Source organism: Scyliorhinus canicula, chromosome 11 (assembly GCF_902713615.1).
Source record: "Scyliorhinus canicula chromosome 11, sScyCan1.1, whole genome shotgun sequence".
Taxonomy (NCBI): Eukaryota; Metazoa; Chordata; class Chondrichthyes; order Carcharhiniformes; family Scyliorhinidae; genus Scyliorhinus; species Scyliorhinus canicula.
Genome location: NC_052156.1, coordinates 154,817,116 through 154,841,076, shown reverse-complemented (window position 1 = coordinate 154,841,076; position 23,961 = coordinate 154,817,116). Strand labels below are relative to the sequence as shown.

Below are 23,961 nucleotides of genomic sequence, written 5' to 3'. Positions count from 1 at the left end.
CAGCGGGGAGTCGAACCTGGGACCCTGGAGCTGTGAAGCCGCATTGCTATCCACTTGTGCTACAGTGCTGCCCAAAAATCGATGAGGATGGGATTTGAACCCATGTGTGCAGAGCACAATGGATTAGTAGTCCATCGCCTTAACCACTCAGCCACCCCGTCCCGAATATAGGTGCAGCGCACTCAACTACCGAGAAGCCCTGCACCATGGATCACCCTGTCAAGCAGATTCTTGAACTCAGAAATTCATATTATTATTTTTTCCCCAATTAAGGGGCAATTTAGGGCCAATCCACCTAGCCTGCACATCTTTGGGTTGTGGGGGTAAAACCCATGCAGACACGGGGAGAATGTGCAAGCTCCACACAGACAGTGACCCAGGGCTGGGATTCAAACCCGGGTAGTCCCAGTGCTAACCACTGCGCCACATGCCGCCCTCTCAAATCCATAACCAATGTATTGAAACAGCAGAACATCCCTCACTGGTCATCCAGTCAATGACGCAACATTAAAGTTGACACTGCGGTAATTTTGAAAAATGCAGCAACCAATTTGCAATGTATCACAAATAGCAATGAGATAACAGCCATATAATCAGTGGGGCTTCTTTGAATTATGTTGGTTATAAATATGGGCCGGAACACAGGGGATAACAGAGATTCCAGCCAGGACACCAGATTAACATCCTATCCAACAGACGGCACTTCCAACAGTGGTGTATTCCCTCAGTAACGCACTGGAGTCTATTATGTGGTCCAGTGGCTGGAGTGGGACTTGAACTCGGAACCTTCTGACTCTTGAGGTGATTTCCTGCGAGAGCCGCAGCAGAGACCCACCAACAACAACAAAGCATTGACAGGGCCAGCAGAACATTATCAATCCATTCAGGGCATTGCTTACTACCTGGCACATTGAAGTATTTGAAGGAAGAGGGAACGGAGACAGGGAGATAGGAGGAGGGAATCCATCATCCACCTGGAGAGAAAGAGTTAACTCCCAGAACTGGGGATTTAAATGAAAGCCAGGGCTTCGGTACAGAAAAAAAAAAATTGAAAACATGCGATGGAACAGAAGCTAGTCTGTCAGCAGGGGTTTCCACGACAGTCTACACTTTGAAGTTGATTAATAAAGAAAATTTGTGTTTTAAAAGGGTAATGTCATCATGCATTCAGTTTCATAAGCGAGATGATCCTGCCTTAAACAGCAAGCACTGGGGAATATTACAGGACCCCCAAGGCATAAGGTTACACTGGAATCAACTGTAATAATCTTTCAGTCAAGTCAAAAAGACAGCATTTCATGCAAAGTTTTCATTTCTGTGTTCTGGAGGCAGGGGAAGTCCATGTGAGAGAGAATGGATTTCACCCCCTTCCCCCCATCAACATTGAGGGCTCCTACCAGTACAGCAGGTTGCAGTAACACTACCCCTCACATCGCCTGAAGAACACAAGGATCAGAGCAGGAGTACGCTATTCAGCCCCTCGAGTCTGCTCCACCATTTGATAGGATCCTGGCTGATCCAATTGTGGCCTCAACTCCGTTTTCCTGCCCGTTCTCCCATAACTCTCAAATTCCTTGTCCATCAAAAAAATCTAACTCAACTTCGAATATATTCGATGGCTCAGCCTCCGCTGCTTGTTGGGTTAGATAATCAATCACAATTCAATTAAATGGCAGAACAGATTGGAGGGGCTGAATGGCCAATACCGGGTGGCCCTGAAAGCACCAGAGATTAGATTAAACCCTTCTCTTCGATTCTTTCACCAATCACCTTAAATCAGTGTCCCCTGGTTCAAATCCACAGCACACTCGTCACCCTCTGATGGGAAATCCTTGGTTTATTATCTCCTCTGATGCCCACAAGTCATGATGAATCCTTGGATTATAAGCAGACAGAAGTTGCTTTTTTCTCCCTCATGTGTTCATCCAGCTTCTCCATAAATGCATCAATGCTTATTTGCCTGACCAGTTAGCGGTAACAAATGGCATAGTCTAACCAGCCTCTGTGGAGATTTCTCCTGAAGTCCCTCCTGGGGAATTAGCTATCATCGTATGTTTATGGGCTGTTGTTTTAGTCTCACCCACAAGTGGAATTATCCTCTATGTCCACCCTATCAAACACTTCAATCATCACAAAATGTCACAGTCCTCTCTTTTCCAAGGTAAAGAACCCAAGTTTATTCAGACTTTCCTGATAAGGGTATCCTCTGGGCTCGGTATCAAGCTTGTAAAAAGCTCAAGCGGAAGTCGCCATCCGCCATGTCTGTGCAGTGCCGATGAGTAGCATGCCTTGTATCAATCACTAACCAAATCCTTTTGTTCAGAATCTGAAGGCTCAGTTTGGAGAACATGCTGAGGATTTACCTGCCCTTACCCCCCTGGCACAAGATCACCTCTCAAGTGCCCCAGGATCAACATCATTTTACAGCCTGCCCTCAAAGCCTATTGCTGTGAATGTAGAGACCTCACTCAGACGAGAAAATGACTGCCTGGCCAGCCGGATCAGGACTCCTGCACTTCCCTCTCAGTGGGGAACCCTCCAAACCGCGGCTCTCCCAATCCTGCCTCTCCATGAATTTGGCGTTAGGAAATCCGACATTGCCCCACATTTGGGCAGCTAGGTCAGCCCCACAACTAGAAAAAACTCTTTCTTCTTGCTTATCTGTGCTACAAAGTCTTTTCGGGGGGGGGGGGGGGGGGGGGGGGGGGGGGGGGGGGGGGGGGGGGGGGGGGGAGGGAGAATGTGGATTACTTTAATTGCAGCTTATAAATAATTTACGAGGCCCCTTGACAGAATGCTGTTTTCCCACTTTCTGCCCTGGGTTACAATTGATGATCAGGCTCTGCTGAAGATTGTTAGAATCATAGAATTTACAGTGCAGAAGGAGGCCATTCGGCCCATCGAGTCTGCACCAGCTCTTGGAAAGAGCACCCTACCCAAGCCCACACCTTCACCCTATCCCCATAACCCAGTAACCCCATCCCAACACCAAGGGCAATTTTGGACACTAAGGGAAATTTATCATGGCCAATCCACCTAACCTGCACATCTTTGGACTGTGGGAGGAAACCGGAGCACCCGGAGGAAACCCACGCAGACACGGGGAGGATATGCAGACTCCGCACAGACAGTGACCCAAGCCGGAATCGAACCTGGGACCCTGGAACTGTGAAGCGATTGTGCTATCCACAATGCTACCAAGCCTCAAATTCTCACGTCTGGAACGTAGTGACATAACCTTACCGTCCGCTGCCACACTCTCTACCAGCCTTTCAGGTCGGCCTATTCTCCTGTATTTCTGAGGAGTATAAAAACCTCCACTCTGGGTCCATCATCACTCCCAGCAATGTGACAGCAATAACCAAGACCGGAACAGGAACTGGCCATCCAACACCTCAGGCCTGTGCTCAACTTTATTTACCCGCCTTTGTTCCCTTGATGCCCAGGCCAAAGAAAAAATAATCGAACAACCTCAAACTTGAAACTTTCAATTCCCCAGGAGCATCGACAGCCTACTTGAGGGGGAAAGGGTTTCCTCACTTGAACCCACTCCACACTCTTCGCACCTTTTCTCCTAATTCTATTCTAATGTATGTTTCCAGGGTGGCTACCCTCTAGTACCTCATCCAACTGGCCAATCCTCGTGTGGGAATCTAGAGAATTAATTACTTAGATGCCAACTCTTATGGGCTGGATTTTCACCGAGTCGGGGTGACTCGGGAGGCCTTTAAAAAGTGTCAACGGATCCTGATTCCAGGACTCTTGACCCCCATGTCCAAGGTTTCCGATTTGGGAGTACCTTTTAAAAGGAGCAGGCTGGTTTAGGTTGTCAGCCTGCACTCCCGACCTGGCCAGCTTCATACTGTGGATAGGAACATCCTAATCCTCCACAATTCTCATGGGAGTTGTACCAGCTTTTCAAAGAGTTGTGGTCCATGGCACCTCAGAAGTATTGGGAACCATAGGCTACATGAGGAAACCATTCGTGAGGTTCAAAAAGTTCTCCTAATGCCTCCCCACTCCATGTCATGTTATGCCCTCACCCAGATTCCCAATAACAATCACATCACAAAGGGCCAGGCAGTGACCATCTCCAACAAAGAGCTAGACATCCATTTGCGTGCTTAAACAACAGAGGCCCCAGATATATCACTGCTCAACTAGCCACTCTGGCTATCTGATTGATGCTGTCAACTTCACAATGTTTATTTATACAATATATAGAGGTTTCAAGTGAATGCAGTTTCTGCTACTGATACTTTAACGAGTCTGGATATTGACACTTTTATTGGGCTGTAGTACTGTATGAATGTAGAAATAGTTCTGTATTAGGATTATATTTTATATTTGCAGGTAATGTTATTAAAAACACTGGCAGTCTATCTGATAAAGCGGTGATTAAAGGTTGCAAAAGGCAAGGTAATCGTTGATTCCAACTATTTACTTCTTTACCTCTAGATGGCTAATGGAATATTGTTTATGGAAAGGAGATCTCCTGTGGTATAGATAATTTGAGGGATTGTGCTTAGTCTGAGCTAAGCAGGTCATGAGACATTTCAGTGGGATACAGATTATGTCATTCATGGGAGGAGCCAGGTCTGTCTATAGTTTTTGGCCGTTTGCTATAAGATTTGAGCCTGACAAGGCAAGGATTTTCAGATTGTCCCTGAAAGGGTCTCTCTCCAAAGGCCTGCACAGAGCACAGCAAGAAATCCTGATTGATAACTTTATTTATGAGTGAATTTTGATCTCTGTTGGGTTGCTTAGTTGGAAAATATATAGTGGCAGGTATTTCTTTTATTTAAGAACTGTTAGTTGGAAAGGTACTTCTTTGATGTTAATGCAGTTAATTCTGTATTTAACTTAAAGTTTGTTTTAACTGCTGTGGGCCAGGTTTTAGAGAACCACAAAGTGTATCATGGAGTTCACCTGACCCACAACTTTTAATAGATTGTGGTACGGGGAGCACATATCCCACGCTACAGGTGTGATACAGCAGAGATTGAAAAGTAATTTTTAAAGCAAACTAATGTTTATTCTATGAACTCAAGTTAACCTTTTTAAAACATACAGTGAACATCTTAGCAACCATCAATTGAAATACAACCCCCAAAAATACAACAGTAAGTAATCCTTAAACTTTCCTTTTACCATCCATAAGACATCAAAAAACATTTTAACAGAAGCACATCAGGTTTAAATTCACTACTGAGATCAGTTAGCACTCTGAATTCCCCAAATGATCAAGAGATAGTCTTTACATGGCAGAGAGAACAACATTACACATTATCTGGCTGACTGCAGCTCCAACACTAAAACAAAACCCAAAAAAAACACAGACACACCCAAGCTTTTCTCAAAGTGAAACTAAAAAGCAGAGCCAGAGCTCAGCTCCACCCACACTCTGACATCACTGCAGTAACATGAGCAGCCAAACATTTCTTAAAGTGACAGTCTCATGACATAACGCAAAAGATACCTATTGGTCAGAGTCATCGCTCCGAGGAGTGAAGTATCCTTTCCTCACAGTTTTACAAGTTGCAAATTGTTTGAGGTTTCTCGTCCGATATCCCAACAATGATGCGCCACTGCCGTTGCAATGCCGTGCGCCACAATGACGTCATTTCGGAGGGGCGGAGTATGGCTCCAATTTCGGCATCGGAGTTGATTCTCCGCCTGATCGCTGATTATGATATCGGCGTCAGGCAATGGAGAATCCCACCTAAAAGTCTGGAGCACTGTCACTCCACCTCTCACTGCATTTTAAATATGCATCTTAAAACTAAGCTTATTGTGTCACCTGTCCTAATGTTCTCCGTCAAATATGGTTTGATAATTGCTGCTCTCAAGAGCCTTAGGATGTTTTACCAGGTTAAATGTGCTTTTGAACGCCTGTTGTTGGCACTTGGGGCATAATATGTGTCCTCTATCAGCTCCCATAGCCGCCCGAACAGGCGCCGGAATGTGGCGACTAGGGGCTTTTCACAGTAACATCATTTGAAGCCTACTCGTGACAATAAACAATTTTCATTTCATTTTCATTTCATCACCAGCCCACCACTCCCACCCCTCCAGATTGTGCCAAATACTGGAAAAACTGGAGCGAGGTACCGATAGTCTATTCGACCATAAACAACATCACATCTAATTTAGACATGTAAATTTTGGTGGGAATTGTTGAGTTAATGGGTTGGGCATGGCTGGATCACTCTCTCCTTGGGGGTTGGGCATGTCTGGATCACTCTCTCCCTGGGCCAAAGGGAATGCATCAATTGCCATGACCTAAATAAGCTCAGTAAACTTAGTACTAGTAACAGGTTAAACCTCGGGCCTTGCTGCTGTGAATGACCAGGCACAACCATTGGAAGCACACCCAGCCATCACGGATGTCCACAGGCAGTTGCCTAATGATGATTCAAGGACAGGTTCAATTTATCAGCGCAACATTTGCCATAAGCTATCAGGAGGCGCTTGCTTACGCAAACTAATCAACACTGAGACAAAGCTTCAGATGGGTCACAGAGGCAGAACGTCTTTCGGAGGCTCAATAAACATATTGTAATGGGAAGACCATGGGCAGGAATCTCCATCCCGCCACATCCGTTTTTGGCAGTGCGATCCTCTATCCCAGCAGCCGGCCAATGGGGATTCCCATTGTGGGCATCCCCACATTGTTGGGAATTCCTTGGGCTGGAGTGTGCTGCTGGCGAAATGGAGGATCCCGCCGACAGAAAATCCGGCCCCATGTGTTCTTTTTTTCCTCGATCCAGGAGGTTGGATGGATGAGACAATCCTTGTTAATTCAATCCCAAACCAGTTGAAGTATGAAACTAGACATTAATACTTTTCTTGAAAATACAGCACGCAGCATAACATATGTCTGATTCCTATCTATTAAACCCAGTGTCCCAACAATCTCTCATTATGTTCTTGATCAGAACAACAACAAAAATCAGGAAGTTAAACCAAAACAGATGGGGGGTGGGGTGGGGAGACGGCCCCTGGTGGGGCCCCGTAACCAAAACAAAATGGCAAAGGAAACTTAACTAACTCGACCAAACTGTCATTACCGAGGGTGATGATGCACCCCAGCCTCTGCGGTGCCCACCAGTCATGGAAGGCCTGAAGCGGGCCCTCAGACACCACGTACTCCCATTCAAAGACCGCCCGGTTGCAAATGTAACAGCAGTACGGGGGGGGGGGGGGGGGGGGGGGGGGGGGGGGTTAGATGACCCACTCAACTGCCTGCTGCCTGGACCTGTTAATGGCCAACTTGGCCAGGTCTGGGAGCAGGTCTCCTCCCTCCTGCCCCCATTCTCTGCACTGGATGCCTGCAGATTAGGAGCATGGGGTTAAAGTGCAACCAGGAATTGAAGAGCAAGCTGCAACCTTGGTCAATGGATGCACCGCAGCAACTCACCAAGGATCCTCAGGCAGCACCTTCCAAACCCACAAACACTATCATCGAGAAGGACAAGGACAGCAGATGCCTGGGAATACCACCACCTGGAGGTTCCCCTCCAAGTCACTCACCATCCTGACTTGGAAATATGTCGCCTTTCCTTCATTGTTGCTGGGTCTAAATCCCTTCTTAACAACACTGTGGGCACCTACACGGTCTACAGCGGTTCGAGAAGACAGCGCACCACTACCTTCTTGAGGGCAATTAGGGATGGGCAACAAATGTTGGCCTAACCAGCGACGTCCATATCCTGTAGAAAAGCAATTTTTAAAATTTACATCAACATGGAACACGGACTCCCCTTGGCAGCAGAAAAGGCCTGAGACCTGGCAATCCGTGAACCACCTCAACCTACGGTTGCATGGCACTACTGTGCGCGTCTCTCTTTATAAATGCTCAAAGTACTTAAATACAGCCTTTCAAATGTGCATCTTAACAATTTCATTAACATACCATTAACGGTCCTTGTCTATCTTTGTGAGCACACAGATGTGCATAGCCAGGCTCGTCAGGCATGAGGAAAATGCAATCAGTTCCAAACTATTTTTTGCTTTGTTTTATACCAAGGGAATTTAATAGCAAACATAAACACACTCCCACTGCCATTGTCCTTTAATCAAATTGCAATCATGTTGTTGAACGACTATTCAATACCAGGCATTTAAAAATGAATATGTATCATTGTGGTATTCACAGCTTGTTAACAGTACATGTAATTTTATAATACGGTTAACTACCATAATGTAACACAAAAAAAAACCTCTTCAATTTTTTTGAATATATCCATTCACGGGATGTGTGCATCGCTGACATTTGTTTCACATTTCCAATTGCCCTGGAGAAGGTGCTGGTGAACCTTTTGCAAGCTTTTTCTCACACACACACACACACACACACACACCTTCTTTTCAAGGTTAAGAAGCCCAAATAGCTCCAGTTTTACCTTGTGCCCAAGTAAACATCAGCCAGTTAATCTGCTCCTCCTCCTCTTTCCAGCTGCAAAGGACTACGCCAGCATTTTAAAGGAAGGGCAGTTGTGGTTTGGCTTGGCAAAACAAACTGTTCATTCCCAAAAACAAGCAACTATCGCCAGCAGGGCTTCTCATTCCCGCCCTCCCAAAGTTAATTGATCGTTTTATTCATTTTCCAAGCCAAGCGGACCAGACCCGCCAACTGAGCCATTGTGTTCTCTTTGTTGAAGACTTCCATAGATGAATACTCTCAGGGTGGGATTCACCGGCCGTGTCCACCGGGCGACCGGAGGATCGCGCCCGAGGTCAACGGAGGTCTCAATTGTCCACCTCTCGCCCGTGGCTTTCTTGCGGCGGGCGGGGGCGCAAGGTTCCAGCCCTCAGTGCTGTGCATTCATGAGCCAAGATTGCAGTGCCAACAAGTTATTTGACTCCCACATCCTCACCCAACATATGCAATATAGCCTTTCCAGCCAGGGGAGCTGAGCAACATGAAGCAGGTCTCTTAAGAAGATTCATATGAACTCAGAACATTAACTCGGTTTCTCTCTCCACAGATGCTGCCAGACCTGCTGCGAATTTCCAGTATCTGCAGTACCTTGCATTTTTTAAAGCAAGATTTGATTTGGAACGGTCACAAAAGGTCCCAAAATGAGTTGACATCAGTCAGGACAGACCCCAAAACCACTAAGTAACGGCTACCGGAAAAGGAGGCGGGCAACGCAGGGGAAGTGGTGGCCTTGTGGCACTGTCACTGGAGTTGCAATCCCGAGACGCAGGGCAAGGTTCTGGGGGATCCATGGTCGAATCCCACCACAGGTGGTGACATTTGAATCCAATAAAAATTTGGAGTTGGACGTTGAGCGATGAAAAGTCAAAAAACACTCACGCCATCTCGTTCACTAATGTCCTTTGGTGAAGGAACTCTGTCATCATTACCTGGTCTGGCTGGCCCTGCATGTGGCTCAACACCCAGAGCAATGCCTCTAAAATGGCCACTCAATTCAAGGGCGATTGGGGATGGACAACAAATGCTAGCCCAGCCAGTGACGCCCACACCCCATGATCCACAATCAAGATCAACTCCACGGCCCCGAATATCATAGCCTGTTAACTAGTCTCACAAACTAAACAGAGGCATTGCTGGTAAATAGGCTACCAGGCGACCACGGGACAACACCCGGACATAATTTACCGGTTGCACTGTGGCACCATGAACTGCTTTCAAGCTAACAGTGACGTCACGAGTGGAGGGGAAAGAGTCATGCATTTGTCAAGCCCCGGACTGCATCCCCCATCAAGACTCAAAAGCTGTCAGAAGAGAAAAGGAAGCGGAGGCACAGAAATAAAGGCCACTTGAAATTAGCTGCAAAGCTGATAGTTGGCTTGTTAAGATAAATATTGAAAATAAGATGTTTGAATTTCCACTGTGTTCCATGCATCTTATCTGTGGACAGAAGCAGGGGCAGTTACACGTGTTGAAAGCAGAGTCAAACCTATCAAGTCAGGCACCTGTACAAATATTCTTATTAGTTTTGAAATCAACCAGCACACACTGTCAGGCGTGTGATATGTACCATGTAAACAGTTACCACGGGTGACTTGTTTACTGAAACACAATGTGCAAAACTGAGCGGTGTTCCCTTTGCATTATTTTCAGGAAGGATTCATTGCCCCCCACAAAACATCCCTTTAAATTTACAAACCGTGCTAATCACCAGCTCCGATTAGCAGCGCCCGAAGAGGTTTGCGAATTGTTGAGGGAGATGTGGGAAGCACATTTATAAGATGCACCGTGCTACAGTGGGAGCACCAGGTAAGGTATGTTGCGGAGGGGGGGTGGGAGTTTTGGGGGGGGGGGGAAATGTGGTTGGAGGAAGTTCTAGAGGAGTGCTTGTGTGTACGTGAGCCTTTTGTAGAAGCATGCAAAACGGAAAGAGGCCATTCAGCCCATTGTGTCCATGACAACTCTTTTAAAGGCCCATCCAATTTTTTTCCCTTTCCACAGCTCTTGGTGCAGCCCTGAAATTTTTATCCAATACAAATGTGAACCCACTCACATCTGTGCGGTCCATATGTGGGCGGCACGGTAGTACAGTGGTTAGCACTGTTGCTTTACAGCTCCAGGGTCCCAGGTTCGATTCCCGGCTTGGGTCACTGTCTGTGCAGAGTCTGCACGTTCTCCCTGTGTCTGCGTGGGTTGCCTCCGGGTGCTCTGGTTTTCTCCCACAGTCCAACGATGTGCAGGTTAGGTGGATTGGCCATGCTACATTGCCCTTAAGTATCCAAAAAGGTTGGGTAGGGTGACCAGGTTTCGGGGATAGGGTGGAGGTGTGGGCTTAGTGCTCTTTCCAAGGGCCGGTGCAGACTCGATGGGCCGAATGGCCTCCTTCTGTACTGCAAATTCTGTGATTTCATGATTCTATGTTTCCTCACATGAAGCAAGGAAAACACTTACGATCCTTGGAGTCCAGGGCAGAGAGATGGAGGCATTCTGCAGAGCAGGGTGGCCTTTCTCCCACATACATTTCGTGAAGTTAAGTTTTCCCATTATGGTACAGAACGATTTCTCTAACCAAAGGTCTCAATAAATAGAGATAAAGTAAGAGAGAGAGAAAACTCCTTCCAAATTCTGCCAGAAAGGCCAATCTCCGTTCCGAGGAGCACACATTCTGGTCTCACAATCCTGTTTTATGAGCCTCTATTTAATATGTAAATCAAATAATAGAAACCTCCAGACATTAATCACCACACAAAAAAAAAAGGAGAGAGACGCTGTCACGGAGATCTCAAAACACAATTAATCCAGCCACTCGAGAGTCATTAAAATTAGCTCAAAATTAAATATTTGTTACTTGATTTAGAAACAGAATCGAGATATCACTCAGTAATCAAAGAGGGAATAAAACGGAGGGATTAATTTGCCATTGTGTTCCAATTATTGAGCATATAAATCTTTTGGAATAACATCCCCTCTTTGCAGTCAAGTCAACTGTGGTACTGGCCTCCTGAAGATTAATCCAATTCTCCACATTAAAATTGCATATTAATTTTGCTTTCTTCGAGTCTCTCAGCCCAATGCTGGTATTGAGCAGATTCCTGCACTAACAGTGGCTTCAAGGGCAAGTGGGCTCGCAAATCTGGGGAGATAGGGTTGAAGAGGCAGCATCGACCTTCTGACGCTTAACTCCCAATTACAGATGCTGCTCTGAGAATCTACAATAACGTCAAATTTAACCCATTTTTGTGACCATTCATTTCTGCCGTTTCAATGAATCAATCTTGATTTAAATTATTTTTTGGAAAAAAAAAACATTACTCTGAAACCTTGCTCGTTAAACAAACCCTCACACTGGATCTGCGTTCTTTTTATTTCACAAAAAGGGGTGGTGCAATTTTCTTTTGTGACCAGTTATTGCTGAATCATCACGTTCAAACCAAGTGGCACCAACTACCTTCTATTTATACCGTGCCTTTAATGGAATGAAACATCCCAAGGTGAAATGATTAACTGGCGAGCTCCCTGGTGACTGCCCCGGATTGGTGTGGAGCGTCTTCGCTGTGAGGCAGAGCTGCACAGGGTGCAGCTTTCCATGGCGCAGGTTGGCATCGCCCTCCAATCGTGGGATAAAGGAGCAATCCCACTGCCTGCCAACTTTAAGCGTGTGTGTGTGTGTGTGTGTGTGTGTGTGTGTGTGTGTGGCGGGGGGGGGGGCTTATGGATGTTGCACAGCCCCTGGTCGCCACCTACAGATAAGCTGCTCATGAGACCAGAAAGAGGGGGGGGGGGGGGAGCCCTCTTCTTCCATTTAACAAAATGAAAGATTGTACGAGAAAAATGCAATACAAAACAAAATAATGCACTGACTAGCAGTGGATCTGTTCACAGTTCTATCTGCTTACAGGTCATGCTAATTAATAGCCACAGGTTGTCTTATTGCAGTGGTGCTTTGGGGCCTCACATGTTTTGAGGCCTCAATTGCGAAAAATGACCATTTCCGCCCAGCAACCCAGAGTCTTATCCCAAGGATGCTTTTCACATGTACAAATATCTGCAAATAGAACAGGGTCATACATTAACTGAACTGCAGGAGGAAAGCATGAAAAATGCCAAACAGTAGAGATTCCACTTCTTCGAGATATACACAGGGTCATCAGCCTTAATTGCCTCTTCCACACCCTACATCAACAGTTATTCAAACTGGGACACCACCAATCATTTGTTTTCAGAGTCCAGGTTACCTGCTCGCCAACCTACATCAATAAAGATATCACTGTTCACAGCACGTGTATGGTGCACCGTAACACACTCTCACAGACTAAGTTAGCATTTCCAATGGACTGGGGCCAGGCTAGGGAACCCAGTGCTCGGAGTGCCAGCCCTCCTTGGGGTTTAGGCCCCTGACTTCAATCCATGTTGGGATGTGCTGGTGAACGCAACTGGTCAGCAGCCAGGCGTGAACTTGCTCCGCCAATCTCGCTGTGTACTCCGCTGTTAGTGCCAACTTTGGCCAAAGCAAGCTGGCACAATCTAAACAATCCAGCCAAGGCACTGCCCATTCAGCTGGGATGACTTTCATGTTGTTTGTTCCAACGGCACTTTCCCAAGAATTTGATTAATGGGTGCTTAATTTTAAACAAATGTGTCACTGACAAGTTTACACTTGACCCCTCTGTCATGAACCGCCACCCGCCCACAAAAAGCATCACGACAGAACCGTACAGACCCAGTACCTGACTCTTACCTCGACAAGATCTAAGTCCTTTTCAAAAGTGAGTAAAACCCCTTCACCAATTCAGCCGCACTGTCGTCAACGTTAATTCTAATCACAGGTGCTGGACCCACTATGCCACAGAACACAGCCTGATGGTGCATCCAGCACTTCAACAACAACATTCCCGACAGCAGACACCGCCCTGACAAATCCACGACCCCCCCCCCCGACCCCAGGCAAAAAAATAAATAACAGCTCCTACCTTTTTAAGCTTGCCGCTCTTAGTTCCCACAAACACCAGGGAGTGGTTGTTGTAAACGTACGAAATAACTGAACTCATTCGATCTCGGTCCTCGGAGAACAAGGGGATGCCTTGCATGAGAGTGGAGCCACCTAATGGAGCGTTAATGTCCAGCCCGCAAAAACTGTCATCGATTGGAACCGGCTGCAGGAAAGGTAAAGAGGGACAATGGTTAAAGGAGAGGTTACTCAGCAATAATCATCGGCTTTAGTGTGCGTTTATCACTAGTCACCCAAAAGGAGGGACTGGGTGATGATTTGATCCCATCTCATGCAGACCAGCGCCCGAATACAAATCTGCTTCCAGGGGATTTTCACTCCATTAACATAAAGTCCCCCAGACAGGATTCAACCAAGATAAATATCGTAGGATATTATTTTTTGCACCATTGGCAGATGTGCATTCAGGGTGGGGATACGATTCTACCCCTCATGTCTATTACCATTCGGGAATGGAGAAGGCAGAATGGTCTTTGGCTGCGGCAAAATGAAATTAAGGTTTGAGAGTTGGATATTTCCCCCCACCCCACCCTTCTACACTTACAAGCTCCCCTGGAAATTCAGACTACGGCAGCTCCATTCATTCCATGGTATAGCGCCCCGAGCCCAAAGCAACTTTACGTCACAGATCGATCGAGCTTGTGTTGCAATTCATAGAATCATAGAATTTACAGTGCAGAAGGAGGCCATTCAGCCCATCAAGTCTGCACCGGTCCTTGGAAAGAGCACTCCGCTTCAGCCCACGCCTCCACCCTATTCCCGTAACCCAGTCACCCCACCTAATCTTTTTAGACACTAAGAGAAATTTATCATGGCCAATCGACCTAACCTGCACATCTTTGGACTGTGGGAGGAAACTGGAGCACCCGGAGGAAACCCACGCACACACGGCGAGGATGTGCAGACTCTGCAGAGGCAGTGACCCAATCTGGGAATCGAACCTAGGACTCTGGTGCTGTGAAGAAACTGTGCTAACCACTGTGTTACCGTGCTGCCAATGGATTATTATTTTAAAAGGTGATGCTTGAGGTGAGGGACAGATATGGGCCAGCACATCAGGAAGAACTCCCCTGGTCTTCTCCAACATAGTGCTACGGAATCATTAGGTTCGCCATAGGGCTCAGTTTCACGTTTTATCCGATAGACAGTACCTCTGGCAGTGCAGCATTCCCCCAGTACTGACCCTCTGGCAGTGCAGCATTCCCCCAGTACTAACCCTCTGGCAGTGCAGCATTCCCCCAGTACTGACCCTCTGACAGTGCAGCATTCCCCCAGTACTGTTACTGCTGTCAGCCTTCCAAACATACTTTTGAAGGGCGCCAAAGCTGTAATGGTTCCAAAGCTACAGAGCTGGAAGTTAATAATAGACCATTGGCTCATGCTGCAATTTGAAGCTGCGTGTGTTTAAGAGAACGGCCTTCAATTTTAACTTCCAATACTAATCAATAACTCTAATAGGTTTATCAGTGTCAGTGCGCTTGGGAGTGTGACATCACCACTGTGCAACAGGAAGACCTCTCAAAAACAAAATGTATCCATTTCTCGTGTTGGATAACCGGAGGGAGGGAAATGAGTATCTGACCGCATTTGAAACCTGGCATCATTTTAGAGATTAACCCTCCACTAGCAATGGTTCAGTGGTCAAGTTACACTCCAGAGACAGGAGCACAAACAAATCTCGGTCAACAGACTAGTGCAGTACGGATGGAGTACTATCGGAGGAGGTACTGTTTACCTGATGCCTCATTTGTCCCCTCAGGTGGGCATAAGATATTCTGAAGGAGGGCAGGTGGGTTCCAACCAAGATGAATTCCTCAACTAACATCACAAAACTTGATGATGACATTGCTGTGTGTGCAATCTTGCCACTTGAAAACTGACTGCCATGTTTCCTACAACGCAACAGTGATCACATTTCGAAAGTACTTTAATGAAAGCAAATTATGCAGATCTTACAGAGTACTGAGAGGCCTGGATAGTGAGAGCGTGGAGAGGATGTTTGCCTCAGTAGGAGAAACTAGAACCAGAGGCCATAGCCTCAGACTGAAGGGACGATCCTTCAAAACCGAGATGAGGAGGAATTTCTTCAGCCAGAGGTTGGGGAATCTGTGGAGACTAAATCACTGAGCGGCTTCAGGACAGGGATAGATATAATCTTGATTAATAAGGGGATCAAGGGTTATGGGGAGAAGGCAGGAGAATGGGGATGAGAAAAATATCAGCCATGATAGTTTGAACGGCGGAGCAGACTCGATGGGCCGAACAGCCTAATTCTGTTCCTATGTCTTATGGATGCTGCAAATTGGAAATAAAAACAAAACATGCTGGACACACATAGCAGGTCTGGCAGCATCTGTGGGGAGAGAAACAGAGTTGGCATTTCACGTCCATGTGAGCAAGCCTCTGTAGAAGGAACTTACAGACTCGAAAAGCTAACTTGGTTTCTCTCTCCACAGATGCTGTCAGACCAACTGGGTTCGATCAGCATTTTCTGTTCCTATTTCAAAAGTACTTAATTGGCTTGAAAGTGTTCTGCAATAGTCGGAAGTGAATAATGTAAGCTTTGTTTCGCAAAATCGAGGCCTATGCTGAACTAACTGTTTTTTCCCTGGACAACTTGGGATGGCACGGTGGTACTGTGGTTAGCACTGCTGCCTCACAGCTCCAGGGACCCGGGTTCAATTCCGGCCTCGGGTGACTGTGCGGAGTTTGTACTTTCTCCCGGTGTCTGCGTGGGTTCCCTCCGGGTGCTCCGGTTTCCTCCCACAGTCCAAAGATGTGCAGGTTAGGTGGATTGGCCATGCTAAATTGCCCCTTAGTGTCCAAGAGTTTAGGTCGAGTTGTGGGGTTACGGGGATAGGGTGGAGGCGTGGGCTTAAGTAGGATGCTCTTTCCAAGAGACAGTGCAGACTCGATGGGCTGAATGGCCTCCTTCTGCACTGTAAATTCTATGTCCATCAACTAACCAAAAAAGAAAGAAAGAAAAATTGGTCTTTAACCTTCACATTGCCATGGTCAGTGTCATCTGTGTTGGGCAAGGAATGGTCAAGTATCCCTTCCAAGATTCAGCACTTGGCAACTGCAACTACAAAATATGGAGCAGTTCAACTGGAGAGAGCAGGAACAAAACCAGGATTGCTTTCACAGCACGGGAAGAATTATTTCATTCCCAAAGAGTTAAGAGGCACGCCAGTATGATTCTAAATCTTAATCGAACTACGTGTTGTTCATCCGCCAATTGAAAGGCACTGTCCAACACCTGCTGCCCACAGTGATTGATTTTTCACTTCCATTTATGTCTGTACTGCCTTTATTTAGACTGCGATGTGTGCACACAGGACCAGAGCTAATGCCAGTGAAGGGCACAACAAGGTTAGCAACCAGTAGAAGTGGTATTGCTCTTCCGCACAAATTGTGAAAACAAAACAAAACAAACTCGCATTTACAGAACTTCTTAAAGGTCTAAAATATCCTGGGAAATAAAGAAAAACAAATAGATTTTTTTAAAAAGGAAATCAACTGATAGTTACCAAAGATTTCTTTACCTGTCAAGGTCAATCTTTTAATGAACACAGTGTAAAGAGGACAAACTAGTCTTTCCGTAATTCAAACCAATGAAAGAAGCAGCGATAGATCTCACTGACATAGGCTGGCACAGCACGTCAATACACCAATCATCTCAGATAACCAAGTTTAAGTCCAACTGGAATGGAACGTTATCCAAGTTGGTATGGGCAAGCTTGACCCTGCCATGTGCACACAAAGCCAATGGACAATTGAGGCCATCAGAATGGCCAGTATGAGGAAGTAGAATCATTTACATTTTCTCTTACAGCATAGGGCAGCACAGCAGCACAGTGGTTAGCACTGCTGCCTCAGGGCACCCAGGTTCCACCCCGGCCCCGGGTCACCGTCTGTGTGGAGTTTACACATTCCCCACGTGTTTGCGTGGGTTTCGCCCCCACAACCCAAAGACGCAGGGTAGGTGGACAGGCCACACTAAATTGCCCCTTAATTGGAAAAATAAAGAATTGGGTACTTTAAATGAACAAAAAAGCTCTACCATAAATTATTTGTAATTCTTTGTAAAAGAACTGGAAGGGCCACCCTTTGAATTAAATGTTTGCCTCATCGGCCCACTGAAAAGGATTATTTGAAGAGGAGCCCGTTAAAATGAATTGGGTACTCTAAATTTATTTTTTAAAAAGGAAAAAAAAAATTCTCTTACAGCACTTACAAGATTGGGGTTTTGGCAGAGTGGAAGTTTAATCGGAGTCCATGCTCAATGCCATGACTGAAATAAGGAACCTTTACACTGAATCTATTAGCTTTAGCAGACGTTTGTTGGTGCACTGTGAAATTTCATTTCTGCTCAAACAATTTTCTATTCTTTTGTCCCTACGGTTCATGAGAGGTTGTGGTTTCGTGGAACATTCAACACACGCACACGCACACCCACACTCAGCAGTGTTGGTTCATGATAACTGCAGGACACCCTATCCAGACATTGCAGCCGCCATCAGTCATAACAACTTAAATTTACATACCATTTCTTATTAAAAGAAAGAATCAATGCTTCACAAGGGGACTAGGCCTTCAACTGAGCAGGAAAGGTGATGACAAAGGCATAAATAAAGGATTTCCCTGGCACGAATACACCCGTGACATACAACAAGCACTTACTCAAACAGAGTTATGTGAGATTGTGCAGGACTTGACAATCAGGGCATCGGCATCCGTTGAAATGACGGGTACAGTCAGGAATATTAGGCTTGGGGAGGAGTCAGGCTGGAGTTTGGGAAGAGTGGAGGTAGACAGCTTAGCAAGGAGATTGAAGAAAGCAGAGATTCTTCAGTGGATGGCCTTGATTTTGAAAAGAAAAGTTACTCGTTTGTAAAATCAGAAACTAAAAGATGGGGAGAAAGGATGACAAGGAGGAGTGTGCAGCTGCCCTAGTCTTCCAGTTGACAGGTGTTGCCGTAGAAAAAACAAGACGGATCTCAGTAGTCAAACTAGTCCACTGACACTCCACATACAAGTCCAATATCTGGCTTAGGCACAAAGATGGCTTTGGTGAGGCAGTAGGATTGAGTCAGCACTCAGGATCCGAATGAGCAGAGAACATGAAACATGTGACGATGGCAAGCTGGGTTAGCTGACTGTTCCAGGAAAGGAGAACAAGGCAGCTCAGAATGAACAGCATTGTCTGCAGTGATGATGGCAGACAGCAGACAGGGTGGTACAAAGGAGAAGGTTGTCTTTACGTTTAACACCAAGGGTGATGACAGGACATTTAAATTGGTGGAGTATTGCCACATAATGCCAAGGGTGTCAGTCAGAGTGAGGGGGGTTGCAGGTAAGTCAAACAAGGCAGGGACAACGAGAAAAGCACAGGTGTTCTGTGGCAAACAATAGACATTTTTGCAAAGACTATGAAATACAGTAGTTAGAGCATTAAATAACCAAATAGGAGTAGAGTGAATCAAAAGTAATCAAATAAAACGAGGCAGGTGTGTTAACTTGGCTCAAGAGACAAGTATTGTAATCATTCAAATGCGCTCCCAAGATTTTTATTTCTTTTTCAGTGTCTCACCACTTTTCTCCCCAAGTCCTTCTTCACCAAAGTTAGTAAGTTAGTGTCCTCATTTACTTGGTTGAGCAAGACACTAAGAATCTATAGGGTGTTCCTCCAGAGAGAAAGCAATCAGGAGGCTTGGCTTTACCCAATGTATATTGGACAGCCAATTCAGAGATCCAGGGTCCATAGGGGGCGCAAATGGAGGCGAGTTTCTGTAAGGGTTCTAGAATTGATGCAATAGTAACAATGCATTGTTGCCATTCTCTCCAGTAAGATTTCCCCTGAATCCAGTGGTGGTGTCCACCCTGACAATGTGGAAGCAGTTCGAGCAGCATTTTAAAATTTAGTTCCTTGTCTTTGCTGGCCTCCATCTGCATCAATCACCTTCTTTTGCCAGTGGATTTGGACTGGACGTTTAGGTCATGCAAGGGGAAGGGTTTGGAGAGATTTGGGAACCTGTTCGAGGAGGGAAGGTTTGTCAGAATTAAGGAGAAATTTCAACTCCCTGGTTGCAGTCTTTTCAGATACTTGCAGGTTTGCGATTTTTTTTTGCACAAAGGCTTTTCCCTCTTTCCCCTTGGCACCACCCTCCTCCCTGTTGTAGAGGATTTTGTCTTTGGCCGGGTCTTGTGGGGGGACTATTTTGGCACGTATGGCCATATCCTATCAGCAGAGTAGGCTCCGTTGAATAAGGTAAAAGGTGAAACGGGGGGGGGGCTGTGGGGTGAATTGTGTCCCACTCTGGTTGATGTGATATGGTGCAACGCCCTTCACAGGGTCAACGCCACGCCCTCACCTTCCCGACTTAGTCTGAACAGGCGCCGGAATGTGAACTAGGGGCTTTACACAGTAACTTCATTTGAAGCCAACTTGTGACAATAAGCGCTTTTCATTTCATTTTCAAGGTGATGCACAGGGTGGATCTGACTAAAGTGAGGATGGGCAGACTTTTCTCTGAGGCGGAGGACAGGTGTGACCATTGTTCTCGGGGACCGGCTAACCACACTCATATGTTCTGGCCTTGTCCCAAGTTAGTAAGCTTTTGGGTCTCTTTCTTCAACATCTCGTCAGAGTGACTCAATGTTGATTTGGAGCCATGTCCGCTGGTGGCCATTTTTTGGGGTGTTGGACTTGCCGGTGCTCCAGACGGGGGTGAAGGCTCATTTCCTTGCCTTTGCCTCATTAATAGCCCGGAGACAGGTTCTGCTTGTGTGGAAGAATCCTGCTCCGCCCTTACCTCAGCTTGGTTGGGTGACCTCATGTCTTACATACATTTGGAGAAGGTCAAGTGCACCATTAGTGGGTCGGTGGAAAGGCTCTACATAAGATGGCAGCTATTCATTTCTTTTTTTAAAGAGCTAGTCACCGTCAGTTGTTAAGGGGTTTAGTTTAGTTCTGTGGGGTTATGTTAATTTATGCCTTTGCGTGTTTGTCTTGTTCTGTAATATTGTCACTTGGTTTAATTGTTTTATATTATTTTGTTTATAATGAAAACATTTTAATAAACTTGCATATATTTTTTACATATTGCAGTCATAACTTCCTGATCGATTAGCTCAACTTTACACCATTGGGTTCATTTACCACCCATCAGAACACCCAGAATCCCATTTTAATTTCCATGCCTGATAGCGAGATTATAATCCAAAAGCCCTAAAGTTACAAATGTGTCAGCATCAGCCTCACAAGCAGAGATTTTAAAAAGAACACTCTCTGCACCAGCTTTCTATTTATCCCACTCAAGTTTCAACGGTGATAAAATTAATAAGTTTTCTGATTCCCTCACTAAAATGAGAAAAATGAATCAGGAAATGCCAAGTGGCTATTAAAAGATAGCCATACTATTTGGTGGCTGCCCACATTAGGTCGCATATCAATGCAAATGATATTTGCATTAAATGATAGGGGCTGGTTTAGCTCACTCGGCTAAATCGCTGGCTTTTAAAGCAGACCAAGCAGGCCAGCAGCACGGTTCGATTCCCATACAGGTGCCGGAATGTGGCGACTAGGGGCTTTTCACAGTAACTTCATTGAAGCCTACTCGTGACAATGAGCGATTTTCATTTCATTTTCACTTCATGAGCGCCTTGCCAGCAAATGAAGAATTTACTGCACACTCTTCCCCAGCCAGCTGACCACAGAATCAGAAGGTGATGGGTTCAAACTTCAATTGAGGACGGGAGGGCAAAACGTCAACAAGGCTGTGAAGGAATGATTCACTAACCCACGAATGATGCATTTAAGGGGAAACTCGATAAGTTCATATGGGCATAAATGATTAAAATGATACCTTGTGGAGGGAAATAGGCACAGAAACAGGCCATTCAGCCCCTCAAGCCAATCATGTCATTTAATGAGATCATGACTGATCTGTGGCCTCACTCCATATGCCTGCCTTTTACCCTTGTCCCGTAATATCTTATGGAAGGATGCCCATGGAGCACAAACAGTGGAAGACACAAAATTGGGTCAAAAGCTCTGTCACGGGGGCAGCACGGTGGCGCAGTGGTTAGCACTGCTGCCTCACAGCGCTGAGGGCCCAGGTTCGATCCCGGCCCTGGGTCACCGTCCGTATGGATTTTACACATTCTCCCCGTGTTCATAGAATTTACAGTGCAGAAGGAGGCCATTCGGCCCATCGAGTCTGCACCGACTCCTGGAAAGAGCACCCCACCCAAGGTCAACACCTCCACCCTATCCCCATAACCCAGTAACCCCACCCAACACTAAGGGCAATTTTGGACACCAAGGGCAATTTATCATGGCCAATCCACCTAACCTGCACATCTTTGGACTGTGGGAGGAAACCGGAGCACCTGGAGGAAACCCACGCACACACGGGGAGGACGTGCAGACTCCGCACAGACAGTGAACCAAGCCGGGAATCGAACCTGGGACCCTGGAGCTGTGAAGCCATTGTGCGTGTTTGCGTGGGTTTCGCCCCCACAACCCAAAGATGTGCAGGCTAGGTGGATCGACCACGCTAAATTGCTCCTTAATTGGGAAAAAAAAGAATTGAGTACTTCAAATTATTTTTAAAGTTCTGCCATAAATTATTTGTAACTCTTTGTAAAAGTACTGGTAGGGCCACCCTTTGAGTGAAGCGTCAGACTATTGTCTCACCAGGCCATTGAAAAGGATGATTTGGAGAGGGTTTTCTTTTTTAAAATTCGTTCATGGGTCGTAGGTGTCGCTGGCTGGGCCAACATTTATTGTCCATCCCCATAAATCTCATGTCTTCAGATCAAACAAGTACAAGGAAATCTCCTGGCACGTACTGTCCACCATCAGCTAATGAATCAGAACTCCTCCATGTTGAACACCACTTGGGAGGAAGCAGAGAGTGTACCCTGGGTGGGGAACTGTCCATCAGCAAGAGTGGTTCGGTATCATGGAATCATAGAATTTACATTGCAGATGGAGGCCATTCGGCCCATCAAGTCTGCACCGACCCTTACAAAGTGCACCCTACTGAAGCTCACATATCTACCTTAACCCCGTAACCCCCACTTAACATGTTTTGGACACGTGGCAATTTATCATGGCCAATCCACCTACCCACATATCTTTGGAGTGTGGGAGGAAACCAGAGCATCCGGAGGAAACCCACGCGCACACAGGGAGAACGTGCAGACTCCGCACAGACAGTGACCCAAGCCAGGAATCGAACCTGGGACCCTGGAGCTGTGAAGCAACTGTGCTAACTACTGTGCTAGTGGTGGCACCATCACAGACCGAGCTGGCCGGGTCCTAAAGGACATAGCTGCTAGACTGGGACTGCAGCAGGTGGTGAGGGAACCGACAAGAGGGAAGAACATACTAGGCCTCATCCTCACCAACCTGCTTGCTGCAGATGCATCTGTCCATGACAGTATCAGTAAGTGTGACCAGTCGTTGTGGCGATGTCTTCACATTGAGGATACCATCCATTGTATTGTGTTGCACTACCACCGTGTTAAATGGGATAGATTCCGAACAGATTTAGCAACTCAAGACTGGGCATTCATGTGGGCCGCCAGCAGCAGCAGAATTGTACTCGACCACAATCTGTAACTCATGGCCCAGCATATCCCCCAATCTACCATTACTACCAAGCCTGGGGATCAACCTTGGTTCAATGAAGGGTGTAGGTGGCAGCAAGCATACCAATAAATGAGGTGTCACTCTGGTGAAGTTACAACACAGGACTACTTAAAGTCAAACAGGATAAGCAGCAAGTGATAGACAAAGCTAAGTGATCCGCCAGCAAAGGATTAGATCTAAGCTCTGCAGTCCTGCCACATCCAGTTATGAATGGTGGTGGACAATTAAACAACTCACTGGAGAAGGAGGCTCCACAATTATCCCCATCCTCAATGCTGGAGCAGCCCAGCACATCTGTGCAAAGGACAAGGCTGAAGCATTCACAATCTTTAGCCAGAAGTACATCCATCTCAGTCTCCTCCAGAGGTCTCCAGCAACACAGATTCCATCTGCAGCCAATTTAATTCACTCCACGTGACATCAAGAAATAGGTGAAGGCACTGGATACTGCAAAAGCTAAAGGCCTTGACAACATCCCGGCAATAGTATTTCAGACTTGTGCTCCAGAAGGTGCTGTGCCCCTAGCCAAGCTGTTCCAGTATGCTACAACACCGGCATCTACCCAGCAATGTGGAAAATTGCCTCGGTAGACCCTGTACATAAAAAGGACAAATCCAACCCGGCCACCCTATCATCAATAGAGTGATGGAAGGGATCACCAGCGGTGTTCATCGACAATTCACTGATGCTCATTTTGGGTTCCTCATTACATCCTTGGTTCAAACATGGACAAAAGAGCTGAAATCCAGAAGTGAGGTGAGAATGACTGCCCTTGACATCAACGCAGCATTTGATCGAGTATGGCATCAAGGAGGCCCAGCAACACTGGGGTTAATGGGAATCAAGGGTAAA

At 46.2% G+C, this 23,961-nt stretch overlaps 1 protein-coding gene and 1 non-coding gene across 2 annotated transcripts in view; both read right to left on the bottom strand.

Annotated features, from left to right (window-relative positions):
• plxna4 (plexin A4) overlaps positions 1 to 23,961 on the bottom strand; it is a 667,620-nt gene that overhangs the window by 620,069 nt on the left and 23,590 nt on the right. Inside the window, exon 3 of the mRNA XM_038812236.1 lies at positions 13,411 to 13,593. Coding sequence (XP_038668164.1) covers positions 13,411 to 13,593 — 183 coding nt within the window. The remainder of the gene's footprint in view (positions 1 to 13,410; positions 13,594 to 23,961) is intronic.
• On the bottom strand, positions 80 to 161 carry trnas-acu. Its single transcript has one exon. It is a non-coding gene; the product is annotated as a tRNA-Ser (tRNA).